Here is an 18245-nt window from a genome sequence, read left to right as displayed (position 1 = left end):
CCCCTACAGTGGAAGTGCGCAGTCCTAACCACTGGACCGCCAGGGAATTCCCTATATCTTGTATTCTTGTTTAGCTGGTCAGAGACTCTCCTTAAAATATAAGCATCAACATCTAAATGACACAAGGATTAGACGTCTGTGCTTCCAGATGCAGTGAAGGGATTACTCTGCCAGGTTTTTTTTTTCCTTAAACTCAACTTTCTTGGGGTGAAAATCACACATCCTACTTTCTGCTAAACTGATTATAATTTAAGTTCCTGGAGAGCATGCATTTCAGCTTAATCAGCACCAAACAAAGAATGTGCCCACAGATACTAAATGAATAATACTACTAGGCCACATAATTAACTAAACTCTTTAGCTCAAATTTGAATCCTAAATCAACCCTACTTATTGTGAATTAGATCTAACTGAGACCAGATTTGAAACCCTTCATCTAGGGACTTCCCTGGCGGTCCAGTGGCTAAGACTCTGTGCTTCTAATGCAGGGGGCGCAGGTTTGATCCCTGGTTGGGGAACTAAGATCCCACCTGCTTCGTAGTGCGGCCAAAAAAAAGAAAGAAACCCTTCATCTGCTACGGAACTATAAGCTCCCTAAGAGAAGTTCCTGGCAGAGGAGTAAATGCTGAGTGCAAGAATGAAGGAGCGTGGGGGACTTCCCTGGTGGAGCAGTGGTTAAGACTCCACACTCCCAATGCAGGTGGCCTGGGTTCAATCCCTGGTCAGGGAAGTAGGTCCCTCATGCATGCTGCAACTAAGAGTTCACCTGCCACAATTAAGGAGCCCACAAGCCGCAACTAAGGAGCCCATGTGCCGCAACTAAGACTCAGCACAACCAAATAAATATTAAAAAGAACGAAGGAGGGAAGTAACTGAGTCCCACCACCCCAGCTCTTCCTCCAGCCCTAGCTAGGATGCCCACTTTTTCCTCACTTGGATTACCATCTTGCCTCATCTCCGACATCCACGTAGTTTTCTCCCAGACCCAGGTCAAGAACAAGCTTTCCCTGGCCAACACCGCACCAGACCATCAGACTCCAGCCTACTCCCTCTATACTCAGCAGTGAAGCTACACCAGGAGGTTCGACTGTAGTGTTCCACGAGGGCACGGATGCTTCTCTCTGTCATCGGATCCTGAGTTCAGTGCCCAGAACATGGCAGGCACTAACTGGGTATTGCTTTAGCAAAGGAAGGGAGGCCTCTTACCACCAACGCCACTACACTGTGTAGAGCTCAGCAGTTTCCAACATCCTCTCAGATATACGTACAGTTATATTATCTCTCTTGCTCTATGCACTACTTCATCGACTCTCACACAGGAGGAGCTGAGAAGACAACTCATTTCTAGTCTAAAGCTACCATTTTGCAGATGAAGAAACAGGCCAGAGCTGCCAGAGGAGTCTGAAAGGGTCACAGAGCTACCTGGTGGCAGAGCCGGGTCTCACACCTGAGCCGCTAGTGTTCTTCCCACCATACTCCTTTGTCTCTTGCCCAGTAATAGTGTTCTTTCAGTTCCCAGGAGGGCAGAAATTGACTAGCAAGTCTAACAGACTTGTATATCCAGCTGCTTATTTAACATCTTCACGTCCAAAAACATCTCAAACTTGACATATTCAAAAGTGAATTCCTTATCTCCCCTTCCTACAATGTATCCTTCTTCCAGGCTCCCCCATTTCAGTAAATGCGAACTTCATCCTTAAATTGCTCAGACCAAAAATGAGGGAGCCACCCTCAACTTCTCTATTTCTTTTATATGCCACTTCCAATCCATCAGCAAATCCCGTTGGGTCCTCTTTCAAAACATATCCAGAATCCAACCACTTCTCACTCTAGCACTGCTTTACCTTGGGTACAAACTACCAACTTGTCTTGCCTGGACTATTGCAATAGTTTCCTAATCAGTTTCCTTGCTTTCACTCTTGCCACCTACAACTCATTCTCAACATAGCAGCCACAATGATCCTTTATGTCAGATCATGTCACTTGGGTGCCTAGGACCCTCCAATCGCTCCCATCTCACCCACAATTCACAAAAAATCCAGGGGCCTATAAGGCCTAATATGATCTACCACCAATCCACTCCCACATCCACATCTCTTGCTATGTTTCTCCTCTCCACCCTACTGCAGCCATACTGACTGGTGTCCTCATGTTTCTTGAATATACGAGGCATACTCCTGACTCAGGGTTTTTGCACTTGCTGTTCCCTCTGACTGGAATATAATTCCCTCAGATAAATGTTTGGCTCACCTCAACTTCTTCGGGTCTTTGCTCAAATGTTGCCTTTTCAATAAGACCTTCCTTGACCACCCTACTTAAAACTTAATATCCTGGTTCCTGGTACTTTTTATCTTCCTTCTCTGTTTAATTTTCCCAATATATATTTTACTTGTTTATGGTATGTTTCTGCCTCATCCCAACAGGTGAGCTCCTCAAGTCCTGGAACTCTGTTTTATTCACTGCTCTATCCCCAGGTATGAGAAAAGTACCTGGCCTCCAGCAGATATTCACCAAACATTAGTGGAATGACCGAATGAGTGAATGAACCTCCATACTTTTAGAATCTCCCAGTAATCTGAAGGGTTTAGGCCAGAAGGGGAAGACCCTAGTTGAGCTCTGATCTCTCCCTCACTTCCCCCACTGTCTCTCCCTCTTCTCAGGCCCAGTCCAGCCCATTAACATAAGAAACCACACCTGGGCTGGGAAGCAAGGCAGGACCAAGGCCACAGGTGCTTGTTGCCAGGATGATACATTTCTGCAGTGTGCTAATTTTTGAATTTAGCATCATGATATCTCACAAACAGAAGAGGTCAAAAATAGGTTGGGACTAAATATACTACTTAACCAAGATAATAGTACTGACTCAGTAACAACAGCTCGTTTGTTTTGATGTATTTTGCAAGGAACAGTGCTAAATTTGCACTTGTTCACCTAGCTGTCCTCTTTTTTCTCCAATTTTTTATTATGGATTTCAAACATACATAAAGGTAGAAGGAATAGTATAATGAACTCCACGAACCCATTACCCAACTTCAACAATTACCAACATTTTGCCACTTTGATTTCTTCTCTTCTCTGATTGTCTCTGCAACCTCTGCTAAATATTTCATCTAGCTGTTTTCTTGAGAACTGGTCTACATATGACAGACCCTGGCCTTGTTACCACTGTATACTAGCCACTATGTCAACCAGTCTCTCTAGTCTAACCAGAAACACAGTAAAAAGAAGCACTTACACCCATTCCCCCACCCAAGCTATGACTAAAAAAGGAAGTGTCTAAATTCCAGAATGTTTAAATGAAGGGACTTGCCCATTATCACGTTTGGAGGGATTTGGGGAGAAGGGTTGTTGTAGCTACAAAGTAGATATAGACACTTGTTTTAGATATAGACACCTGTTTTCACTTGTTTGTACCTGATGCAGAATTTCTGAATGAGTTCATTCAATCCAGTAAGTATTCACTGACTACCTGCTAAATATGTGGGACAGGATTAAGATAACAAAAGATAAAGAAAACCCAGCTTCTGTTCTCAAGGAAACCACAGTGGGGGTGGAGGGTGGGTGTTGGGTGAGAAGAGTACCCAAATAACTAAGATCCAAGGCAGAATATGTTCTATAGTCTAAGAGACATTAAACAAATCTAAGGCGAAAGCTCCTTTTAAAGAAATCAACCCACAAAATTTGCAGACCCCAAGATTTATGCCTTCCTTAACTCTAAATCTGCCCTCTGCTGAATTTACTGCTATACAGCCAATAAGTATATTATTGGGAATTTGGGAATTCCCAATAATTCCCAAATTTGGGAATTTGGTGACCCACAGAATAGACTTTTGGAAGTGGATCTTTAATGTCACATTTTGCTACTCACCATCCAGTCCTCTGGTGGGAGGGGACTGGAAAGTCCTCCCAGGGCTTGGAAAACAATGGGGCTAACTGGTGTTGACACTCAAAGCATTCTACCCTGAGGGCATATACAGCAAGCAGCTTCATAAACCGCATAGAAGAGTGGAAGTGTGTCAAGAAGACTTGGCTACATTTATTCAGAAGGATTTCCAAGATCTCTCTTCTTGCTACCTAAAGGACTGTGATCTTGGTGATCTATTATCAGAGGTTCCCAGAGAAAAGTGTAGTTCTCTGGACAAAGCAGGGAAGTGTGGTTGGCCATGCCGTGTGTGAAGGAGAGAGTGGCAGGGAGAGTGGAAGAAGGGGCAGAGCTGGGATGGGAGAAAGGTTTACACCATAATCAATGCTACCAAGATTGGTGAGGTGAGGATGCAGGTGAGGATGAGGTGAGGTGAGGGAGAAAAATAAGAGTAGGAAAGGAAAAAGGCACTGTGAGAAGGGATAGGGCACAGGAAGGGGGATAAGGTAAAAGATGATTCTGGTTTGAAAAGATCACTGATGAAAATGAGAAAGATGCTATGAGATCCCAGAATCTAAGAGGCAGGATCTCACAAGCTATTGAAAAGGGTATGAAGAGGAGGGATCTTAGCATGGGAGGGTGTATAGATTTTGAAGGATGGGTTCACATTGGGATGGAAGGGGCTCATTTCACTGAAGCTGGGTGAAGCACTCACTAGATGAAGGGCTAACTTAGATGAAGGTTTTGAGTAACAGGATGTGGCTGAGGATGGTAGAAGGGAAGCAGCTGTAACACTCCAAGAGATTTCCAATCTCTTATGTATATGAATTCCTGGGGGTAAAGGATTTAACAGGATGAGAGGATTTGGGATAGAGTGCCACTGAGGTGGGAGACACCTTAGGGTAAGTTTAGGGTAAGTGGGAGCTCCAAGGACTCACAGGGTGAGAGGATATTTGGACAAAGGGTAAAGAGAGGTATTAAGGTGCAGGGGTCTCAGGACACGTGGGGTCAAAAGTCATGAACAATGGGTTGAGGAAGTCACCAAACCATGGGGCAAAGGTTAAGAGAAACCTTAGAAGTGATGGGGAAAGCGTTGGTGTTGGGCTTAGAAATTATTAGAAAATAAGGAACAAGGGGCTGAGAGTGACCTGGAAAACTAGGTAGGTTTAGGGGCAAGAAAAGCAATGGATCAAATGAGTTTTGAAGACTGTGGGTTCAAATCCCAGCTCTGCTACTCATCCGGGTGAGTTTCAGGTTCTTCATTTGTTTAAAACCAAACCAAAACAAACAAAATATGGGAAATAGTGGTAGATATATTGGGGTTGTGAGGGGAAACAGTTTACACATACAAAGCTTGGTGCACAGTAGGCGCTCAGCCGTAAGTGCCAATCATCATTAAGGAGATAGCAGGGTAAAAACCCAGAGAAGTGAGGAGGCCACAGCAGAGATAAGAGGACAGTGATTCCAAGAGCTCGGGGGGGGGGGTACCAAAATAATGCAAAGTGTGGCCCCTGTGTTCATTATCTGTTGACTCCCTAGCACCCAGGACACAGTAAGACCCGCAAGAGCTTCTCGGCTTATACTTAAAGGCTCCCATGGGCTAGGCCTGGTACCAAATGCTTTGAATGCATTATCTCAAGCACTACTATTATCCTACCCTAGGAGAAGTGAAGACTGAGGCTAAATGGTGTGCCTAAGGTGCCATACTTTACAGGCCAGAGTCAAACTAGAACCCAGATCTCTTATCACATCAATACCCCAAGCTGAAGCACTCTTATCCTGCTTTGCAAACATGTTAACTGATGAGGCCTGATCAAGGGAAATGGGTATGGACTATTAAGAGTGTAGGGGGGTTGCAGGAGTGAGGGAATAAGGTTCAAGAAGCAAGTGGACCCTGGGCTGAGATTACAACAGTAAACTTCTAGTTAGGAGTACAGAGTATAAAAATGATTGCAAACAAATATTATCTTGACTGAGAATTGCAGAACGTCACAGCTGGAAGGAAACTCTGAGATCATTTAACCCAACCTTATCATAATACAGATGAGAAACTGAGGTCCAGAGCGAGGAAAGGACTTTTTCCAGGTTCCCAAAGCACAATGGTGGCAGAGCTAGGACTTGAATCTGGGACCACACACTCAATCCAGATTCTCTGATGACTCCAACTATATCTACTTCATATTCATCTCTATATCTTCCTGAGCACCAGCTCGGTGCTAGGGCACTTGTAAGTCATGTGCTGATTAACACTGGGGGGCTGGAGTGCAGAGAGGGATGTCCGTGGAGGTGATTTTAGGATGAAGGGGGCACATGGAATGAGGATCATGAAGTTACAGGGCAAAGAAGGGATTATCAGATACTGAGGGTTATGTAGAAGATAACTGGGTGGGAAACTATTTTAGTAGGTATGGCTTAGGAGTTACCAGGAAAGGTTTGGGGGGAGTCACCAAGTTTGTGGGGGAACACGGGGTAGAAGTGGAGGGGGTTACCAGACCAGTGGGGTCACTGACGTTTTGGGGGATGTAGGGATCTCGGGTCGTGAGTCACTGGTTTAGAGCTGAGGGTGGTGGGTCCCTGGGCAGTGCTGGGGAAATTCCTGGGTTGGCAGAGTCAATGAATAAGAAGTGAGGATTACCTGGTGAGGTCTTAGGGTCAGTGGGTGGGGTGTGGGGGTCACAGAGGTTGAGGCGGGCGCAGTCACGGGGTGGGGTTTGGAAGTCATGGGGGAGGAGTCACAGGACGGAATGGAGGGGCAGGGATGGGGGCCAGAACACGGGGTGGGGGAGGATCAGGCCGCCGTCCAGCCTCCCGGCCACCGGGCTAGGGCCGGAGAAGGGTGGGCACGCCGGGCTCGGGACCTTCCCAGGGCCCTGCGCCCGCCCGGCCTCCCACCTGGGCACGGTGGACCCACTCCCCGCAGCCACCAACCTGACAGCCCCCGAGGGCGACTCCGCCGACAGACCGCCATGCAACGGGCCCCGCCACCAGCGCCGGCCCCGCAACCCGCCTGCGCCATAGCCCGCCCGCCCGCGCGCAGCTTGCCTCGCGCCATATCCAGGTTCCAGGGCCGCCGCACTTGCCTCTCCTCTCGGCGCGCCTCTACCGGGCCCCGGAACCCGTATAGAAAATAGAGGGCACGCTCCACCCCGCACCCCCAGTCGCCGCGGCCGCCGTCCTACTTATCCCGGTTCCCGGGCCGCTGGAGCCCGGGCAGCCTGGCTCTGAACGGTGCCGGTGAGAGCCCCGCCCCGCCCCCCGGCCGGGGTGACGCGCAACCCGCAAGGCCAAGCGCCCGGGGAGGGCGTGATGACGTCACGACGCCCCGGTCAGGGACTGGGCGCGGCTCGCGAGCCGGGTCGTCTCTATAGCAATGAGGAGCCGCCACCTGTCCTTCCGAGGGATTCGGTCCACCTGAGGCGGGAGGCGGGAGGAGCCCGAGGCCCCAAGGCTCGTCGGCCGCCTGCGGGTGAGAAGGTGCGCTTTTGGATGGGGGGAGGACCGGAGGGGCAGATTGTGAGGGAGGCCGTTCTCGCGGCTGCCACTCTCCGCACCGGGGCCACGGACCCTCTCCTCGCGGCTCAGAGCCCCCAGGCGCCTCCTGCGCCTTACGGTCCCGAGGCGCTTTACTGTGCGCAGTCCGCTGGCACTGCCTACGATCTATGAGCCACGCGGGTATTATTAGCTCCTTATTGAAAAAGACGACGTGAGGAGCCGTGAGGGACTGGCCTCTTTAGGGAGGGCGCCCTGAGGGTGTTCTTCGGTTCTCTCATTCCCCCGCCAGCCCCACCTGCAGCCTCAAAACCAGCTGCTCCCCCTTGTAGGCTCCTTTCGGGGTGAACAAAGCCAAGCCCTTTTTACTGTTTCCCCCTCTCACTAGGGAGGGGCTGTGCTTGGGGAATTTTCAGGCACCTAGGGGAAAAGTAAAAGAGTGAGCTTTTGGTAAAAAATTAAAAATAGAAACGTTAGATGAGGAACTGGTAAACGTTGCCTCTTAGGAGAGGAATTGGGGTGACTGGAGGAATGAGGTGAGAAACTTTTCTCCCTCTCTGCCCTTTTAGACTTTAAGTCCTTTCTTTTGTCTCCTCTCTCCCCACCCCCCAAAATTAACTAAAAAAAATTTTTAAAGGAAGTATGCCAATAAACTGGAAACATTTACAAAGTACTGTGTTTGGGGCCCATGGTAGCTAGGGATGCCATTGGTGGTTCCTTTCCTCCCTTGTCTAAAGAGCTTAACCACAAAGCCTCCATTTCAATTTTAGACATTCTCTGTTCCGCATCTTACTGCTTTTGGCACAATTCCAGAGGTGGGACTGGGGCTCCAATTCTCATCAGGTTCTCAGTTTAGGGGGGCAGTGACAATTGTTGGCCCATTCTTTTTCTCTTTTTTTTGGCCGCGCTGCAGGTATGGGGGATCCAAGTTCCCTGACCAGGGATCGAACCTGCGCCCCCTGCAGTGGAAGTGCAGAGTTTTAGGCACTTGACCGCCGGGGAAGTTCCGATGGCCCATTCTTATGGTTATATATAATTAATCCTTTCTACATCTCCAGGTATAGAAATAAACAGCCTGACCTTTAAGGTGCCCTCTTTCTGTTCCTTTTTGGTGGAAGTTTGACAAGTTATTTTACCTAGATACAAAGAGAACATAGTAGCTTGTCCTGTAGCATAAACTTCTGGTTAGACATAGAGCAGGGACTAGAACTCAAGTTGTACTAGTTTGTCCGTCCCCCCCCCACCTTTTTCCATAATAAAAAATACATCTGTCCTTCCTCACATTCCTTGCAGATCCTAATTTGATTGGCTAATCACCTCTCCCATTACACAACAAAAACTCTGGGAAACTAGTGTCTGAATTTGAAGTATTAAGATTCTGATGATGGGTAATTTCAGGTACTCGGGAGAACTGGGGAGGAAGATACTTTGGAGTGGAGGATTGAAGATCATTTCTAGTAACTTCTGTTCTTCCTTTGAACCCCATCCCCACAATATAACGTATAGGCTGGTGGTCTTAAGACATTTTAAAAAATGGACTCCATATAAGAATTTTAAAGAACTATGTACCCCCTTGTTCATTTCTAAGTTGATACCTAAATTTTCCATCATAAATTTAAATACTTGTAGAGGATATAATTTCTGACTTACTGCAAATGTTGACGTTTTAAACTAAAACCATTACATCATTCTTAATTGTATCTAGTGGACTCCAAATACCCTAAATATTTGATGTCTGCCAACATCCATTTAAAAATATATGAACAAGAAATTTTATATGGTTCCCTTTCTTATTGAATTCCTAATTCCATTCACTGCCCCTATAGAACTTTATCCTAATTAGTATATTTGTATGCTTTAAAGTCTTTTACTGATCACTATCACCTTCTTTGCAACAAAATTGAGTATATATTTAAGCTTCTTGCTTGTGACCATAGGCTTTGTTGAAAATTTTCTTATGAATCAAATTGTCATTACGGTTATCACTAGTACAACGATTTATTAAGCAACATCACTATATTACACATTTTTATAACTTGTGAAACCTAAAAAGTACAATTTTATTGAAAATGCATCTCAATGAGAAATATGGTGTTTCTCCTCAATTAGTTCAGGTATTCACAGACTAATATTACCTAATGGTGGAAAGAGATAAGGTGCCACACCAATTCTCTACCTGTTTTTGATTTTTATAGACATAAGCGTTGAGAAACGTTGTTTACATAGTAATTGGGAAAGGAAGAAATTTGTTAAAATGATATCCCTCAAGTCTTTGAACTACTTCTAAATTACATGCCAACAGTCACAAAGTGTCCTATTACCAAATACTGTTATCAAGTACTATCAAATAGAGTCCTCCTTTACTTTATTAAAAGCAAAGAATTGGAAACCACTGATCTTGCAAAAGGATTTGTTAGTCATTTGAGTATGTTTCAGTCTTATGAAAATAATTATTAAATTATCTGTCACCTTTTCACTCAGAGGCACCTAGTTAATCAGATAACTGATTTTCGTACTTCTTTGCCAACACAATTTTTTTGATAAAATTCTTTCATCATTACATGTTTTCAGTATCTTTCTGTTAAAACATTGACATGCAGATTCACTTCCATATAGAAAACACCTGCCATTTGTGGAATTAGCAAAGCCAGTCTTCATTTCACATCAGACTTACTTTCTGTCAGGAAAAAGTCTGACTTTATTCTTCAATTTAAATAAGTACATTAAGGGACTTCCCTGATGGTGCAGTGGTTAAGAATCTGCCTGCCAGTGCAGGGGACATAGGTTCAAGTCCTGGTCCGGGAAGATCCCACATGCCACAGAGCAACTAAGCCTGCATGCTACTGAGCCTGCGCACCTAGAGCCTGTGCTCGGCAACAAGAGAAACCACCGCAATGAGAAGTCCGTGCACCGCAATGAAGAGTAGCCCCCACTCGCCGCAGCTAGAAAAAGCCCACGTGCAGCAACGAAATGAAGAGTAGCCCCCACTAGCCGCAGCTAGAGAAAGCCCACGTGCAGCAACGAAGACCCAATGCAGCCAAAAATAAATAAATAAAATGAATTTATTAAAAAAATATATTAATATTCACTTTTAAAGAATATTGTAAAATCACTGGGAAATAAATTAACTGTAGCTTATAAAAGTTGAGGATCTGGAAATGTATTCCCTTAAAACTCTCCTCAGGACTTCCCTGGTGGCGCAGTGGTTAAGAATCCGCCTGCCAATGCAGGGGACACGGGTTCAAGCCCTGGTCTGGGAAGACCCCACATGCTGCAGAACAGCTAAGCCCCTGTGCCACAACTATTGAGCCTGCGTTCTAGAGCCCGTGAGCCACAGCTACTGAGCCCATGTGCCACAACTACTGAAGCCTGCGCGCCTAGAGCCCGTGCTCCACAAGAGAAGCCACCGCAATGAGAAGCCTGCGCACTGCAATGAAGAGTAGCCCCCGCTTGCCGCAACTAGAGAAAGACTGTGTGCAGCAAGGAAGACCCAATGCAGCCAAAAATAAATAAATAAAATAAATTTTTTTTTTAACTTAAAAAAAAAAACTCTCCTCAGATTGATTTCCTTGCACAGGTACCCCCCCTTGGAAAGTCTTCACATACCTTTAGGAAGAATTCCTTGGAAAGTCTTCATGTACCTCACTTTAAAGACTGCTTGATATAGACAGACCCATACTCCACTGGCCCTGACTCTACATTATTCTGGGACATAATTGCAAGTGTCCTAGAAAGAAGGAGGAAGACTTGGTGTTTTTGGAATAGAAGAGGGTTAGGAGAGAAGTCAGAGAAGATGGCCCCAAGTTGGTATAGTCACTCACCGTGGTCCTGGATATGGTCCTCAGCTTTGCAGTTCTAGAAATGTGATTTTTGTCAGTCCACACAAAGGTGTTCATATTTTGTCACACTGAATCAAACTCACAGGAAGTTAATGTATGAAATAGAATGCCAGTGAATTAATTTATACTCATAATCACCAGGTTGACTGGATTCCCTCTCCTGCTGGGAGATCTATGTAGAAAGGTCAGTTGTAATCAGTCTTACATGAGGAGTGCGGATCTTGAGCATGGCTATTGCTATCAAGCTGTGATGGCCTGATGCGCGATGCCTGGCACCTAACAGGAGCTCAGCAATTGTGGAATAGAATGCACCTGTCTCCTTTATAGATGCTGATGGGGAAGTTCAGGATTCTGGTAGGCCAACCCAACATATGTTTTGATCAGGTAGATTTTTCCTTGTTCCACTTAAAGGGCTATATCATGTAGCTACTAAATCCAATAAAATGTCACGTCAGGGAATTATGTAATTACAACAATTAAGTTTTATCTATCATCTCTGAGCCTAGAAATGGCTACTGTTCATTTATAAGGGGTTAGAGGTTGCATTCCCAAGACCTGTATAGTAATGGTGGTAGTGGCTGAATGATCTCCATTTCAGAATTCTGTTTGGCGGCCAAGAATGTACTGCATAAAAAGAACAACGTTGGTGAATCTCAGTGCTGGTACTTTGCTAGAGATGGGACATCTTTACTAGGGAAGTATCTTAACCACCTATGGCCTGGCTAGATTTTGGGGACTGTACTATGATAAGCAACAATATCCCAAATTTCCCCCACTCGGGATAATTCTTGATACTGCTTTTTAAAACAGACGAGCCTTTTCAAATTCTAAAATCATTAGGAATAAGATGGATAAATGAAAAATTGGGGTAAGTCCTATCTGGAAGCAAGAAGACACTTTGTCTCCTCAGAGCTTTTTTCCAGCTCTAGGGTAAGCCATTGAGAGAGGAAAAGATGCCAGGCTGAGAAGTTTCATTTAGTATTTTAATAATAATAATAAAAAAAGACAATACAAAATCCAAACATTTCTTTTTACAAGTTCAGATACATTTTTTCCCCCAAGTGCAAAATACTCTATGAACTGCATCATTTATTGTTGTGTAGGAGATGCTTACTATATCGGCAGCAGTGGAAGGTAGATATAAATACAATATTTTGAGATTTCTTTTGCATTAAAAAAAAAGCCTCCCACATGGTAATGGTTATTCTCTGAAACTTAAGTTCGACTCACACAGAATAAAGCTTTTGGTTTGTCCAAACTGTTACAATCTGTGTTGTCTAGATAAGCTGATAAAAGAACTGGGGGTTATATTCCCTCTTATCACATATTTTTCCCTCTTATCATATATTTTTGTAGAGGGTTCCTAGTCCAAGTAATGGCCCAAGGACAGAGTGTGCTACCTTTGAGACAAGTCAAATTTAAAGGTATCCTTGTGTTGTTGGCTTCCACTTTTCTCTTACAGTGCTTAGGAGAGAAGCCAAGCAGGTTAACATTATTTTCTGCTTGTGGTCAGTTATACTTTGTCTCCCTTCCTCTAGTTTGAGCCTGTTATATTGAGGTTAAGCAGCAAATAAAGAAGTCTGAACGCTCTATAATATTTTCTGACATTGAGATATGGCCCCCTAATCTCCAGAGTCACCTCAAACATGCATATGGAGAAAACTTCTTGGATATGAAAACTTTCATTAGGGCTGAAGACCAGGACTGTACTACTGAACTTTCAGCAATAAATCTGAGCCTCCACCACCTCAAATTAATCCAATCCTGGCAGAGTCTGAGCAGTCACTGCTCAATGTCAACCTCTGGGAATTTGTAGGCCTGGGGCAGGGCAGTTCAAGTCCAGGCTCTGGTCAGTTTTGTTCTGACTTTGTTCTCTAAGGTTTAGGGAATGGGCCTGGCCCAATAATACAGAAAGACAGAGGCAGAGAAGTAAAAAGCGATTGCCACGTTGCTGAAGACATAAGTGCCTTTCTGATATGCATCACTTGGCGCTTGCAGCCCTTGCAGGAATGGCTTCCCATTCCCAGACTCAGATCAGGGCAGGTTTTGTACTAAGAAAAATGAGGCCTCTCAGTACTGCGGCCGTACGAACACCTCATCCTGCAGAGAGGCCTCTTGGCTAGTTCATGAAGGGTTCCCATTTATACCATCTTCCCACTTCCCTACAGTGGTAAAAACCTCTTTTTCTGTCTGACCTGTAAAGGCCTAGAGAGTCCCTGAATGTTGGCTCCTCAATCCACTAACCCTTAGTTTGATGCCCCTGGGCCAGCTTCCTCTGTAGGTTTAGGAGCAGCTTTGCCTGGATTCTTAACTCCCAACTTGGACGACCTAAATTAAACTTGGTGGACATTAGCAGGTCTTCACCTGCTCTCCAAGATCTGTCTTGACATTAGTTAAGAAGCTTGGTGGTCTCTACTTTCCATACTGTGGAAATAATTTGCAAGCCCCGGAAACCATGGAATTAAATGGTTAGAGGAAGTGTGTTTATGTGTGTATATGAGGGTGACAGGAAAGGAATGGAGAGCAAGAAGTCAGACCCTGAAGGCATGAACTGGGAAGCACTCTGACTGTTTGGCTTTCTGAGAGAGATGCAAAATGGTAGGGAGAGAGGAATCAGAAAGTTATCCTAGCTTCTGGTGGAGAATGAGGATGGTCAAAGTTGATTAAAGCAGTTTTCATGGCATCTCCTGGGAAGTGTGGATACTTCTTCTATTAAATGACCATTCCCCTGCTTGGAAGCAGCCGTTTTGTATCTCTACAGCAGAGCCTTCTTTGACCCAGAGAGACAAAGGCAGCCAGACACTCTATCCCCAAGGGCCATGGTGTTGGCTAATGGATGTCAGGGGATCTAGTTGTGACATTGGTTACCTACTGCCTAAGGCTGTTTCAGTTGGTGAATGCTACTGATTGGGGGGGTGTCCGGCTCCTTTATTTAGTGTTGAGCCTCCTTGGGGAGCAATAGCCTGAGACAGTCATTAGAAGTGAGCCCTAGGACTCAACCGTTAGCCTCTGATTGAATAGGGCTACAGCTTTGGGGGAACTAGAAGGAGCAAATGGAAAATAATTTTATAGGCAGCAGTGGATTGAAGGTGGAGTATGTGCAGGATCTGGACTTGGGCATGGACTTGATTCTTCTTCCTTTTGAAAAGCAGTAGTTGAGGAAGCTAGGCTTGAAGTCAGCTCCAAGAGGAAATGGCAAACAGGGGTAGGCAGAATGGCCAACGTCAGGCAAACAACTCCATGCCTGGATAACTGTCCTATTCTTGGCTCCCACAGCCTTGTCTCTGGCCTCAGGGCCCTGAGTCGGCCTATCCCCAGGGGGTTTGTCCTGGTCTTCTTCCATGTGCACATCAGGGGAAAGCTGGATGAAAGCAGGGAAACGATGGAGGTTTTCCCTACTTGGGGTGGAGAATCACTAGCCAATTCCATTGGCCTCTACATTCTTGAGGTCCATGCTGAATTCATGGAGGCACAGGGATGGTGGGATTGGTTTAGCAAACACAGGTCCCTCTTCTTCCCGCTCCATCAAGTCCCCAGAATTACATATCCTACATATCAGGTGCCTCTGCTGGGGGAGTAGAGACAGATCAGATGCTCCAGCGCTCAAGGCTCATGAGATTCAAAACCTTTTTCTTCCACTCCAAACATACACTCTTCTCTCTTAGGCAGCTATAAATAGGGTTGTTCTAATAGAGGAAAAAGAAACAAAAACAAAAAACAAAACCAGAAAACAAAAACCCCTCCCTCTAGTCAACACAGAAAGACTCAAAACGATTGCACTTATTAGATGTGGACAGGGTGGCAGAAGGCTCGCCAAGTGCACACATTCCTCTTGCTGCCCACGGCCTGGGGCCAGAGGTAGGTGGCTCTGGGCTGGCTGCAGAGCGGGGTCCTCTTTGGTGGGGCCCACAAGCCATCTGGGACTACAAGGGAAAGACAACTCTGGGGGCAAGGCCCAAGCTGGCTTTTGGTCAGCAGCCATGTTTCTTTAAGGACAATACTTAGCAAGGGGAGTAGGGCTCCCCCAGGGAGCACTCAGGTGGGAGTGAGGGAATGGCTGGGCCAGGGAAGACAAGTAAGAAAAGGGATTAGTGTTTGAGGCTGGCTTCCAACTGTTCTGTGGTCTAGTCCTTTAGAGGACACATTTTCTTTTTTTTCCGTTTTCTTTTTTTGCTGATGCTTTAAAACCTGGTTTCTGTCCTGCAGAGATAAAGTCTCTCTTGGGGAGCAGCAGCCGCCTGCCTATTCAACATGGTAATTCCTGCTGCTCTTCCTCATTCAGCTGGTGTCCACTAGCCAGTGGTGTGGGCCTTTTGTAAGCCCTCATGAATTGGACTCCAGGCAGTTGTGAGCGAAGAAGGAGAGGAGCTGTGTAGACAGGAAAGCTGGCTGTGTGGGCAGTCCAGGGCTCAAACCACGTGTCCCAGAGGACGAGTGCTGGCATTAAGCCTGTAAGTCAAAGGCTTCTTTGGCAGAACCCTGGGCTGTTAGAATATTCCTGGGGGGCACAGCCAGGGGACATTTTGGCTCCTGTCTAGCAAGGCACAACCTATAACGGCAGAAGCCCCTCTTCCCCCTCCCCATTCCCCACTACACCCACTTCCTTCGTGGGCCTCTAGCACCCTTCCAAGCTGACAGGGTCAGGGACGTGAGCTGGTAAAATGGGCAGTGTGGCTGGGGAGGGGAGCAGGGTACTTACTGTTCCTTCACCCCTCGGGAGAACAGAGCCAGCACTGAATGGCTTTTCCAGGGAGCATATAGGAAATGAGTAAAGAGAAAGAGCGAGGCAGAAAGAGACAAGGAAAGGAAGCTAGAGGAATGGAAAGGGAGAGTGCTTGGTCTATATGGAGGTTTTTTTTTCTCCAAAAAGAGAGATCGGAGAGAGTCCCTCATCTGAGGGTGGGGGCTGCCGGCTCTGAGGGCTAAAGAGTCTGGGGGCTTCAAAACCTGGGTCTCGGGCCTAGCGGCACTATTTATAGGGCCTCAGGAAGCTGGAAACTTTGGAGCGGAGCAGCTTGATGAAGGATTTGGGCAGCATCTCCTTGTGCTTCTCTGTGTACTTGAAGTAGTTCTGGGGGTGGGCCAGCACCTCGAAGAAGGCCTTAATGAGCTTCTTGTCCTGCAGAGGAGGGCAGGTAGCAATGTCAGCATCAGTGTCAGTGGTGGGAGAGAGGACCACCAGCCTCCACTCAGCAGCAGCCCCTCTTGATGTCTAATAGGCATATCCAGAAGTGAAATCTGGATTCCCATCCCCCCATCTGTTGCTCCTTTGGAATTCTACAACTCAGTCAGTGGCAGCTCCATCCTTCCATCTCTCAGTCCCAGTCCTTGGAGCCATCCTTGACCCCTCTCTCTTGCTCACAACCACAGCAAATCCTGTTGATTCTACCTTTAAAATATATCCAGGGTCAGACCACTTCTCACTGTCTCCAGAGCTACCACCCTGTCCAAGCCACCGTCATCGCTCACGTGGCAATGGCCTCCTAACTGGTCTCCATGCTTCTACCTACCCTTGTCCTTCTACAGACTGTTCTCCCCTACAGCAGCCAGAATGACTTTTTTGGTTTTTAATTAGATCACGTCCTTCTTCTTTTCTAAACACTTCTCTGGTTTTTTTTTTTTAATTTATCTTTTATATCTTTATTGGAGTATAATTGCTTTACAATGGTGTGTTAGTTTCTGCTGTACAACAAAATGAATCAGCTAAATGTATACATATATCCCCATATCCCCTCCCTCTTGAGTCTGGTTTCTTTTATCACTCAGTAAAGCTGAATCCCTTTCATGGCCCATAGGCTGAATGTGATCTGTGCCCTGCTGTCTCTCCTCTATCCCCGTCTTGACTCTTCCTTACTCTGCTGAGCTGCACTGGCCTCAAGGTTCTTGAACATGCCACACGGCTCCCATGCTCCTGAGCTTGGAATGCTCCTCTCCTGATCCTCTAATGGGTAGCCTCTCACCTCCTTCAGGTTTCTTCTCCTCAGAGGCCTTCCCTGACCACCCCGTCTGAAACAGCAACGTGATGTGTGGAGAGCCTACTGGGTGCCAAGCACTGTGCATTAGGACTCAGCTCTTCTGGCTTCTAGGCTAGTGTTCTTTCCATTGCATCAGCAGATTTTTAAAACAAGGGGTGGAGCTTCCAGCCTCTCATCTCCACTTTAATCAAAATGGTGCCTCTACTTTATGCATTGGAGTTCCACAGCACATTTGATATAAGGATTCAGATGCTCTAAAAATTTTTGAAAAGCATTGCTGAAATTATACTCTTTGCAGTCTGCAAGTTCTAGATTTTTGTCATTGTGTCTCATTTTGATAATAATACAAAAATTATTTTATTTATCAGAAAGATAACTTTTTTGCATGGATAATTTATGAAGGATAATACTGTGACTAGGACTATATAGTTTCTTTAGTAAGATTTTCTCAAACTGGGATCCACAGACCTAGGTATCCAGACCATCCTTCAATGTTGGAAACATTCCTTTTCCTTTAAAAGAGGTCTATACCGAATTAACTCTGAGAAACACTGTACTAGATCTGCTGTTTTTCTGTGGGAACTGAGGAGGGAGTAAGGGAAGGCAGGGACTTATGCAAAAGCATCTTTCTAAACCACATTTTCCGTATATGTCTTGGTGGAAGAGGTCAAGGACATTTCATCTCCTCATCCTCCCTTCCTCTTCACCCAGAGTGTAAGACAGTGTGAGTGACACTGCAGTCAGATGGGCTTGGACTCAAATCCCAGCTTTACCACTGGGCAAGTGCTCTAACTCTCTGTGCCTCAGTTTTCTCATCGGTAAAGTGGGAATGATGAAAGTACCTAGTTCATAGAGCTATTGTGTAAACCAAATGAAAATATTCAAGTAAGCACTTAGCATATTGCCTGCACATTGCTACGTGCTCATTAAACGTTGGCCATCATTGTTCATATTCACTCACCTTTAAAATCTCCTGGTGGTTTTCAGATGCATAGAGCCGGCCGTCGCGCACAATGTCTTCTACCAGCTGTTCATAGTCCTCTGCAAGGTCAGCGAAGGAGAGGGGCTCAGGGGTGGGAA

At 45.8% G+C, this 18245-nt stretch overlaps 2 protein-coding genes across 8 annotated transcripts in view; both read right to left on the bottom strand.

Annotated features, from left to right (window-relative positions):
• Positions 1-7310, bottom strand: part of ZNF76 (zinc finger protein 76) — a 31731-nt gene extending 24421 nt beyond the window's left edge. For 5 of the 6 annotated variants that reach the window (XR_009542924.1, XM_060162643.1, XM_060162646.1 and 2 more), the window contains exon 1: positions 6791-6905. The gene's annotated coding sequence lies outside the window, so the exon portion shown is untranslated. The other variant, XM_060162644.1, reaches the window with a different exon arrangement.
• Positions 7311-16159: 8849 nt separating this feature from the next.
• Positions 16160-18245, bottom strand: part of SCUBE3 (signal peptide, CUB domain and EGF like domain containing 3) — a 33536-nt gene continuing 31450 nt past the window's right edge. For both annotated transcript variants that reach the window (XM_060162641.1, XM_060162642.1), the window contains exons 21-22: positions 18127-18206; positions 16160-16309 (exon numbers count right to left, since the gene is read on the bottom strand). In XM_060162641.1, coding sequence (XP_060018624.1) covers positions 16160-16309; positions 18127-18206 — 230 coding nt within the window. The remainder of the gene's footprint in view (positions 16310-18126; positions 18207-18245) is intronic.

Source organism: Lagenorhynchus albirostris, chromosome 10 (assembly GCF_949774975.1).
Source record: "Lagenorhynchus albirostris chromosome 10, mLagAlb1.1, whole genome shotgun sequence".
Lineage (NCBI taxonomy): Eukaryota > Metazoa > Chordata > Mammalia > Artiodactyla > Delphinidae > Lagenorhynchus > Lagenorhynchus albirostris.
This window is presented reverse-complemented; position numbering and strand designations above follow the sequence as displayed.